Source organism: Ammospiza caudacuta, chromosome 4 (genome assembly GCF_027887145.1).
Source record: "Ammospiza caudacuta isolate bAmmCau1 chromosome 4, bAmmCau1.pri, whole genome shotgun sequence".
Taxonomy (NCBI): domain Eukaryota; kingdom Metazoa; phylum Chordata; class Aves; order Passeriformes; family Passerellidae; genus Ammospiza; species Ammospiza caudacuta.
The window spans coordinates 51,445,371-51,456,808 of record NC_080596.1 but is presented as its reverse complement, the minus strand read 5'-3'; the positions used below and the strand labels follow the sequence as shown (position 1 = coordinate 51,456,808).

Here is an 11,438-nt window from a genome sequence, read left to right as displayed (position 1 = left end):
CTTTTGAGAATGTAAATTGTGTTTGTTAATGAACAACTAAAGGAAAATCAGCAGACAACAGGAACCTTTCAACTCTTGGACAAAATTTTAGACCTCAGTAGCGAAATCCTTTTCCACTCTATTAGTCACAGGTAAAATCCCAGGCTGAAAGGGCTCATTGTTTCCTGATGTTAAAGGTAGTTCAATTCTGGCTGATTTTTATTCTCTTCAGTTTTAGCTGAAACTTTGAAGCTCAAACATTGACAAGGCCAATGGTGGTGTGCTTTAACCGGGTACAGCTCAGTCATGCAATTGTATGTGTATTCTACCAAGACAGCTCAGAAAATACTTGCAAAACTTGTTCTTTTAAGATACTTCAGAGTCAATCAGCCCATGGGGTGAAATATTCTCAGAAGTCACTTAAAATGTGTTGATCACATTAAATGAAATAAAAAGCAAGCATCATTATTCTTGTCATCTGTAAGAACACAGGCATCTGACATTCAAAAACATGTTGTGTAACAACCAACATCAATACTCAGCCTTAGTATGGCTCCAGCTGAAGACAAAACAAATTGAATGGAAGTGAGATCAGCTACAGAGTTTATTTTATGTAAAATATAAACATGTTAACAGGAGAAAATACTGTTTTCTTATGTTACAACCTTAATAACCAACATGATTTTTATCTTACAGTTCTGCAGGTGGTGCAGGGTTCAATTACATGTACATGATGATTAAAAAGAGCAGATATTCATCTGTACACATACACCGAATATTGTATGCTGTACTAGAAATCCAGTATTTGTATGTGTCCCCAACTGAGTGCCTCAAATTCTGCTACCTCTTATTCCATTTAAAAAACTAGCACAAAATTTAAGTAGTTTTATTATGATTGCATCATTTTGACAAGGTAGAGAGGGACTATATATTTACAAACAGATACACATATTCAAAGCCTCTGAAAAAAACCAACCCTTTCCATATTTCATCTTTCTTCTTCCTGCTACCCTACATTCATATCCATACAGGATGTGGTTGCTTTACTCCTAAAGCATCATGATAAGTAATGGAGCTTGTGTTAGGTCTTTTTAAATGAAAGCCACTGAGATTAGAAAATTGTCTCCAGGAAAACCACTGGCACCTGTAACATGGCATCCCTGATGTTGCTCTTGCTGTTAGAATGAGAGTTGAGAGAGGACTAGGAAACAATTTAGTCTGTGGCCAGAGTCTGGGGTGGGACATTTCAAACATGAACACCATTGCAAATACAAAGCTGAGGTTTAAGCTCAGCCCCTCCAAGGAATGTGTACCAATTAATGAGATTCTGGGGAGTGGGGACAGAGGGGTTGCAGATACTCATTAATTATCTACTGCAGCAAGCAATGTTTTGGTGAACTGCAAGATGTCTTCATGAAGGGCTTAGTCCTGCCACTCTGGAATCCTATGAGAAGGGTCAGGATTATCTAGAGGATGGAGATTAGAAAGCTGCATGTCAGTCCAGCTTCTCCCACAGAGCTACTGTGCTATCACAGAAAAGTTACTTTTTCATATTCTTGCCACCTGCCACAACCTTCATCAGAAGCACTAGGCTGTTAAATTGCTGCAGTGAATGGCACACACAATTTATTTTACATAGTACAATAATCCCAAGTCTTGATAACCAAATGAAACAGAATTTATTGAAGAATTATAGCAAGAGATCATGAATAAAGGGAGTTATTTTGCAGTTTTGTATTGAATCAGTCAGGCAAAGCCAGCAACCAAACCTCCTAGAGGGTTAAGAATCATTAGTATGTAAAATGGTGTGGGTTTAGCCAGATGGTCCCATCAGGTGGGCACATACCTCCTGATAGGTGTTATTTGATCCTGTATGCAAAAGAACTGTGCTATCTGAATACATTTTGTAGACAGGTTCAAGCAATCTCTTTGAAGTAATGCATACTAACTGAAAAGAAATTAAATGGGTGTCTATCAAGACTTGCCAAGGGCTATTTACATAGTAAGGGCCATGTTAAATTGAGAAGAAACACCTCAGGATCAGAACAACAAGAAAAAGTTCTGGTCTTTTCACTGGTCAAAGAAAATACAGTATCTAAAGCACTAGGAATAACCCTTGCATTAACAACACAGAAAGTCACTGGCTTTCTGATATGGACATCACAGATGCTGCCCTCTAAAACCCATCATTTTACACAAGCATTTATCTTACTTCATTATCTCTTTGCTTCATATTGGCCCAAGTGAAGAGAAGAAAGATGCAAAAATTTGCTCTCCTTGCCAGCACACACACAGTAGCCAAGAATAATTGTGGCTCATCAGATTATTCACAGTTGAGACCAAACAGAGCATTTATAAAGCAGCAAAGAGAGCAATACCTGTATTATCAGCTGACTGACAGCTGACTCTGTGTCTGGTAAAAGAGAATTCTCCTGTAAGAACTAGAGCTTTTGTAAATTTTAGTCATTGATAACTGTGTCACAGATTGAAGTACTGCAGTCATCCCCAGATGGGTCAGCAGGCAGAGAGCACAAGAGGCTGCGAAATGTGCAGAGTGCAACTCATCAGGTACGTCTTATACATGAACAAATATGTATGAAAATGCTTGGGCTTTCCAATTTTACAATCCAGCTAGGACTACAAGCCTAAAAATGGAAATTGAGTTGTAACTAGAGATATTGGATCACAAGCAAACAGTTCCAAAAGCAGTAAGATAAAGGCAAAATATTAAGCTGATTGGAATTTCACAAGATTGACATTGTTGCTTAAAGTGCTTGGGTTGATTACATTTAAAAAAATACATAAAAACTAAAGCAAAACAAATAGTATTGACCACATAAGTTATTATACAAATACAGTAACAGACCAACAAAAGAAAAATAAATTAAAACAAACTCTTCTAAAAGACATTAGCAAAGAACAGGTACACAGCCAAAACTTCATAAAATTTCTAGTATTCATTCAGCTGTAAGACACTGCTCACAACTATCAGCCACATGCAGCAAAAAAGAGATAAAACAAAAAGGGTTTGCTGTTGAGAGGCATCAAATCACTGGCAGCTGCAAACTGTCAGCTCAGGTGCCAGTACATGAAGTTGGAACAGAAGAGTGACTGAAATGTAATGTCTGAAGAGAAAAGGTTGTGGTAACACTTTAGGATCCATCGTGTAAGGTGAATTTCAGTTGAATTTACACCAAACCTGATAAGAAAGGAACTCCTGCTTCTTTGTTTTCTTTGCTCCAACTGCTAAAGGAACAAAACTTTTCATACATAATCTAGCACTCTGAGGTAACTAAATTGTTAAAATAGAATTGACAGGAGTAATTTTGGGACATAATTTCAAAAAGGTGTTCTGTTTCATTGGTATGGCTTTTCCATCACTCCACTCTTCTGCCTCCCTCTGCTATATCCCCACATTTGAAATGCCATAAAATCCCGACAGCCTGTTCTTGGAAATACAGAAGCTGAGTTCTGAGCTCATCCTGTAAGATAACTGATTCATCAGCACTGCAGTGCTGTGGAAACACAGATAAGACAAAAATGAGGTTTTTTCTAAGTAAAGAACATTGTAATAGTATTTATAAATGGATAGTGCATCTCAGCAACAGCATGGGAAACAATTGAAATACTCCAATTGTTGTTAGACCTAATATACCTAGAACCTGACACCATAAAATATAGTCATTTTAGGGAAGCACACAATAGTATTAGAGATCTGTGCTAGCATTTTGTTTTCTAGCTGCTAGCTGAAAATCTTTTATTGTCTTAGGTATTTTTCCATTATTTCGTAAGGGACTGGAAATCTATGCATAAGCATAAGAGAAAAAGGATTATGCTTTATTTAATCAACTGAAATACTTTACACCATAAGACTGATCCTGTGGGGATCCCAGTCCTGCAAAACCTGAGTGAATGTGCTTAATTTCACAAAGAGGAGTTCCTCTGCCTAGACTGGCACAATTCATAGAGCTGTGACAGACAGCTTTTGGACTGATGTAAAACATTCAGTGCACTGGAGACTGGATCCAATCTACAGAATTGTGACCACAACTTTGTTAACCAAAAGAAAATGCTCCTTAGTTTAGCCAATGTTAATATGAACTGTGTATTCCACAATGCTTCAGAGCTGATGTCAGACTACTGATGCTGGACTGGCGTGATACTGGTGCTGTGATCTTTCCATGGGCCAGCATGAATTAAAAATGCTTTTTCATACTTTGTGAAGCAGCTTATTCTAGTAATTTTCCTCTCAATAACTTACTGCAATGATCTGTATGTTTTACAATCTAAAGCTGTCTTGCAGTGGAGAAAAATAGATTATTATTCTGCAGTTTAGCATTTAAATATTAATTCAAACCATTAACATTTTTAAAACCAATTTGCCCATAGATCTATTGAAATAAGGAATATGTTTCCTAAAATTAAACTGATTTAAAAATTATTTTTATGAAAATTTACTTTTCATATAAACATGAGCCCAGAAGATTCAAATTATGACCTTAAGAATATCTGGTTTTTTTGAATCTTTCTAAACAAAAGAATGCTGTGAGAATGTTCAGCAGTAAACTGCAAAATACAGACCTTTGGTCCAGCACTGATTAATGCTGATCTAGAAAGTGATTTCATTCACAGTAAGGAAACCTTATCCATTTTCAAAGGCCAGTAATTTTCATCTTTTTATACAGAAATTCTGAATGTTTGTAAATAAATCAATTAAAGAGGGATTTGCAGGTTTAGCTTTTCAGTGGAAAAGCTCCCGGGTCTCAGAGGGAGTTGAAGTCTGCTGTAAGATGTCTGTCTTCTGTATTAGAGACAGAACATTTCATTCTAACATCAATGAAAGAATAAGGGCTGCATCCTAATTATGCATGTCTTGAACCTGCATACCAGCCTTCATTCATGTGAGTGATCTCTGTAGACCACTACTCTCATTCACTTAAGTCCTCTAAGGTTACATTCTATGTCTCCCTTCTTGCATCAGTATAATAACATGATAAATCACAAATAATCTTTGCTGAAAAGTCCACTTCTGTTTCTCATTTAGTGTAAAGTGCTACATTGCCTTAGTTTAAAAAATGGCCATTGAAAAATCCAACTGAACTTCAAATGATGTCACAGTAGAAGCTACTTAATTTTCACCAATATTTCACAAAAGATATTTCACATTCACAGTAGAGAACAATGAAAAACACTATTATCTTTTCTACAGAACACTAAAATATGAGATGCAGCTGAACTTCAAAAGCCATTTCTTGAAAGGGATTGTTGGCCATAAAGTGTCAGGCAGGCTTCTTAAAGAAAAAAGACAAAAATCAACATTGTCTGATAAATACATAATGAGTGAATAAAATGTAACAGGTAGAAATAAATTTTGTGGGGTGAGAATATTTCCTTATAAATACTAGAACTGTCAGTCCCCATGAAGACAAAGAAGAGTTTTTTTGCTGTTATGTCATTGGAATAGGATTTTGGCTACTGAAGTTCAAGAATTGTATAATGGAATGGAAGTGGCAAACTGAAGAAGGTAGCTACCCAGCATGACCACTTACTCAAGCCACTATCAATCCCTTCTCAAACCCTATTGATACTTTCTTCGACATCTATTCTTTGCCAAATTCAGGTATTCAGGTGAATTCAGAAATTTTATTAGCCAGTGCATGACAAGTGCCATCCAAATTAATCCAGAAAAATCACAAATTTGGTCTTTTGTACTAATTTTGAAATCCAGCACTCCAGATCCCTATCTGTTTCTGTGGTGACAAAACTCTGTCAAATATGACCAAAATGTTAAGGATGATATATACATGATAGCATGTACACTAGTGGTTGGTATGTATCATGTTTCTAAGAAATTGACTCTGTCTTGAGAAATGAAAATGGGACCTACAGATGTTGAGAAAATTGCAGGATCAAGTTGTGTCATACGTACAAACAATGCTTATTTAAATGGATTGGATAATTTCAGTCCTGATGGATATGTTACATGTGAGCAGTGTTGCAATCACAACACAGTCCAAGTAAACTATATAATTTTAACAAAAATCTAAGCTCAATCTTTATAAAAGCAACTTATCTCTGTATCATATGTGCGATCTTACTCCCTTTATTCCAGTGCTCTGTAAGTTCTGAAATCTCACCTCATCTGTACTATCTCATGACAAAGTGGCTGAACATACAGAATTACTTAGTTCCAGTGTAATTTAAATCCCTCTATGTGAATTTTAGGTCTGCGGTTACACTCTGAAAGTTTTTAACAATCAAAATTTAAATGATTTTGGAAGAATATCTTTTCTGCAGCAGAGTAACATGTAAAAAAATCCCCTATACAACCACAACTCAAATAAACATGAAACTGGTTGTTTTCCTTACACTTAAAAGGGATAAGTACATGTCAGGATGTATTTAAAGGAATGCTTGTAAATCAACACACTCCAAAACCATCTAGAAAGTTTTAAATAATTTTGTCCTAAATGTAATGAACACTTTCATATAAAATACTACTCTAGCTGGATTGGGTTTAACAGTTGACATCCAAATCTTATTATCTGTAAATGTTAGTCCATATAAATTCCACTAAAATCTGACTGCAATTAGCTCTTCAATCAGACTTAAAAACTACACACAACCCCCACCTCTAAAACAAAGTTCTGAATGTCAAGAATGGACGGTCACAGTCAGCATCACATAAACCATGGAACAGGAGACAGTGTATTGTTGTTCAACCATCCGGGATGTGGGCTGTGTAAAAGTCACTCTGGGGGAGCTGGCGCCTTCCTCTACGTGCAGCATCCTTGTGCGCAGTCACCACGGTTTGCCAAGTCACTCTCTTGACTGGTAGAATAAAATATAGCCAGACTCTGAATTTTTTGATATATCAGAGGTCAGACCGTAGAATTCTTCAATAGCTTGAGCGTCTATTTTCTGCAAAATAAATATTTTATTAATATGCTGTTAGATAAAACAAATACTAAGTACAGATTAAATTACTGCAATTAGCAAATACTGTTTGCAATTTAAGCAGTGAAAGGGTAAAGATTAGGGGCTGAGCCTTGCTGATCTCACTCATGAAATTCATAGGCATGTTTCTGTCACTGAACATAACTGAATTAGGCTTTTTCCAATAACAGAGACACTCCTTGGAATGCAGTAATAAACACTGTTAAAACACATAAATGTGACCATATGATCCCATCTTTCTCAAATTTTCAGAAATCTTCCTCAAGACTTGCCCCATCCAGCATCCCAGTGCTTACTTTCCTTACCTCTCGGGAAATCAGACTCAAAATCCCAGTTTTGCCAGTGGGCCACAATGACATAAAAGGGTTTGCATAAGAATGAATTTCAGAGTGTTCAGACAGAATCTGCAATAGCTGTGGGACAGATTCTACTCTAATCTATATTCAGGCAATCCCAGATCAACAACACAATTCAGACTTTCTTGTAACTTCCCTATTCAAAACTAAAAATTCTACAGAAATGCTAGCTTTACTTAGTTCAATTTTACCAAGTGAAATGGTTTTAATGAATTAAATTTATTTTTTTAGATACAGAAAACATTCAAAATTAAACTCTTTAAGTCTGGTATTAAAAACATTTGATCTTGCTATGAAATAAAAAAATCCCTCTGACACTGACAGAGCACAAACTACAGGACTAATAATTTTGTTTACAATTTTTCTTCCTAACAGTATTGAAATAAACATTACAACCAAACTGTAGCTTTGTAGACTGGTAGTCTCTACCCAGTTCTGGATCAGAATTTTAACCCCAAGCAGGGAAGCATACATTAATAAAAAAGTTGTGCTCATGACCTTCAGCATACTGACCTCTACAATGTCATCATCAAACAAGAGCCAAAATCCATGACTTTTCACAATAGTAATGTAATGCCCTCGATTAGGTCCACTAGAAAGAAAAACAAAATCCCAAAATATTAGAATGTACTATTGAGTCCATTTTGAAAAGTCACATTTCTTTATGAATGCAGAATTACAACTAAATGTTATAAAAATCATGATAAATCCACCTGTAGTGGTACTCTAGACATTTAGTCCTTTCCATTTTTATTTTAAGTTGTTGCAAAGCTAATCAGCTGAAACCTAAAGGTGTTATTTTCATCTGTACCAGGACCATTTAGCGAATTATCCTACAGAACACTTAACAAGTTGCTCATGGTAGGCATCAAATGCATTTAAAACTGCAAGAACTAAGTATAGGGGGGGAAATGGACCAAAATGATCTGTTGTGAGACCTACATGATGACGTGTATGTCTCACAACAGATGACTTGAAGACAGCCTTTGGCCCTCAAAGAGTCCTGGCTCCCAACTTTTTTAAGGGGTCTTGTGAGGAAGGAGGTAGTTTTATCAATTTAAGCCAAACTTGTGACTTTTGGAGACCTGAGACATTATTTCTTAAACAAGTACACATTTACGATGAGGGATGTTAGTTAAATGGTCCAGCCCAAGACACGTGCAAGTCCATGCAGCAGCAGGCTTTAAGTCCATCCTCCCCATATTTTGTCAGGGGTAGCTCAGCCCTTGGCCAACACCTGCCAGCAGCCTGTGACACAGATGGAGGCCCCTCACCTTCCACAGTGAACAACCACAGCCACCAAGTCATACATGCGATCCAGGTTGACGGCGTCGCCGGAGGTGTTGAAGAGCCGCAGCTCCAGGGGAAACACGACCCGGTAGGACAGCTTCGTGTACCTGTGCAGCTGCTCCATGTACTTGAATCTCTTGAGGTGTAAGGCAAGAATCATTGGCAGTTTTTTTACTCTCATCCTGTGAAACCATTAAGAATGTATATAATGAACACCTGACCAGTTCAAGGCCGTTCTCTCTTCCCTTAATAAGCAAATGGCTGCATTATAAAAGCACTTTGTAAGTAACAATAATCAACTAGAAGTGGCCTTTACACTAAGACACATGCCTTTAAATTTTTCTGCAGGCTCTCTCATCCACACAGAGAATGCATTTGGGATGAAAGGTTTCTAGGTATTTAAACAAAATAAATATCAAGGAGTAAGTTTGCCAGAGCCCAGGAGGAGCATGGGGAAACAGCCTGCTCTTTGCTTACCTCTTCTGTGCCTCTTGTTTACTGCAGCAAGTTTCACAGTAGTATTTCTGTTCACTACATAGTGTCTCTGTGTTACTGAAGTCTCTGTAAAAAAATACAATCATCAGTTCTTTAAGGATATGAATACATTTACTTGGGCTGATGAACTGGAACCCAAAAGACACACAGGATGAAATCTTCACCCATTCCAGTTTTCTAAAGCATCTGAAGCGACTGTACTGGGGTTTGCAAACAGAGTTAGGGTATCTGGCTGCTATGACAAGTTATATTGGGAGTTGAAGCCCTCTGTATGATACCAATAAAGGTCAGGTGTCTCAAAATGGGGACCTCTGTCTGGTCTCTCACATAAAGGTGCTGCCCAGATTTGGGTATAATCACTCAATTAATTCTATTTCTTTTTAAATTATTTGCAGAATAAAGCAACTTTAAGTGCACTTCTGCCATCTCCAAATATCTCGCATTTTATGGTGTTCTTCCATAAGAAAGATTTGAATCCTCTTACAAAGAAGAAATAAATTGAACTTAGTTTCCTGCATCCTCTAACCTTTTGAACAGTTATCCAGAAGTTTATAGATCATACTTTTCCATTTTCTAAAAAAGGAAAGAGGCAGGTGGTATAGAAAATTTTGTAAATCCTGATCAAGTAAATACACTTGGAGATATTTCTGGATTGAGCTTTTAAAGTGACAAAGGCAGTGGAAGGCTGGTCTAATAGCATCTCTCAGCTCACAGAAAAGATTTGCTGGAAGTCACAGTGCTGATATGCTTTGGAGCAAAATTTAAGGTGCCTAACACCACTTAACTGTAAAAAAAACCCAGTAATTATTTTTGTCATCTCTTGTGTTACATTGCAGCTGAGCAAGAGTTTTGAGAACTGTGAATGCAGATATAAGCACCTATCTTCCATTTTAAACACATGGGTTTTCCTGTGACTTTGGGCCCTAAATAGCTATATTAGAATTCCAGAACTGTCTTATTGAGTGTCCCTACCTTGTACCTGACAGGTTTCTGAACTTCAGGCAAATTCAGACACAAATAAATTCACTTCTATCACTGCAATTCACATTCATGGAGGCTGAATCCCCACTGTCTGCAACTTCAGCCTGCTCTCACAGCAGGCAGCACCAGAATTGTCTTACAAGGCAAAGGGAGGACTCTGGGTGATTATTTCTTCCTGACATCATCACTACAGGGGTAGGTGGGAGAGATGAAGACTACATAGTTTGCTAGGGCATAGATATTAGAAGTTAATTACCTAACCTCATAGAAGCTTAAGGTTGACAGAGCATGACAAAGAAGCACTTCATATGACTGCATAATATTTTTTAAAACTGAGATTACTTTTACTGATTTATTTTCTTTATAAGGTCTTAACACTGAAGAGAAAAAGCTGAAATTTAGAAAAAATACATATTTTGAAAGATAAGTTACAGCTAAATTTTGATCATAAATATTATTTTTTATCTAAAAGAAAAGAAACATTGTTACTGGGAAGGATTTGCTTCAGTGGTAAATACTGATCTCAATATGTGTTTTCATATTTGAATTTAAACATAAAATTAATTTGATTCAGCAAATTCCTCTGAAAAGCATGGTAACCTTTCAGGTAAGTGAAGAGCTGAAATTATCGAAAATATTAAAGATGAGTTATATGTGCAGGGAATGTAAGGCTCAGTAGAATGTGCCTGTGAAAGTTTTTGGTTGGCTGTTAGAGAAAGAGTCTCATATTTATTTTCAAGGCCTAGAGTCTCAATTTTAAAAAAAGCAAACAAATTTGGGGAATTTATTAGTTTTCTTCTCATCTCAAATTGAAGCAAGGAAAAATGTTTTTCTAACATGAACAAACATGTGCAGATGGTAGAAATTTGATAGATATTGGTTTGTTCTATTCCAAGTCTCCCATGGAAGTTAATTAAACTCAAAGAATTTCTGAATTCCTTTTAAAATATACTGGTTATTCTGATGCTATTAATATCTATTATTAGTATTACTATTTATTATTAGTAGTATTTATTAATAGCATTGTGGTATCTATTCTTGGTAGTATTAGAAAAAAATGTTTCACTGAAAAATGGTTAGGATTGAAATAATTTCAACTTCAGTAACTCTTTCAGCAATCAAGAATTTTCAGCATGGCACTTCTAATAGATGTTGAACAGTTAAAAACAACAGATCACTGACTGGAGTTCCCAAAGTCTGCATGTGCAAGAGCCACAGCTTTGCAGAACCCTTCTCTAGACCTGCAAAGCTAGTTTCAAGATATGTCTAACTCTCTCCTATTCCATTAATAGTCCAATCTGCATTCTGCTTATATGTTATTTTAGCAAGAAAAAGAAATTTTTAAATATACCTGCTCAAGATGTACTAACTTATCATTGA

General features: G+C 36.4%; 1 protein-coding gene across 1 annotated transcript in view; it reads right to left on the bottom strand.

The window, feature by feature from the left end:
• Positions 1-581: 581 nt before the first annotated feature.
• USP46 (ubiquitin specific peptidase 46) overlaps positions 582-11,438 on the bottom strand; it is a 33,900-nt gene continuing 23,043 nt past the window's right edge. Inside the window, exons 6-9 of the mRNA XM_058803237.1 lie at positions 9,060-9,143; positions 8,567-8,764; positions 7,806-7,884; positions 582-6,900 (exon numbers count right to left, since the gene is read on the bottom strand). Coding sequence (XP_058659220.1) covers positions 6,799-6,900; positions 7,806-7,884; positions 8,567-8,764; positions 9,060-9,143 — 463 coding nt within the window. The 3' untranslated portion in view covers positions 582-6,798. The remainder of the gene's footprint in view (positions 6,901-7,805; positions 7,885-8,566; positions 8,765-9,059; positions 9,144-11,438) is intronic.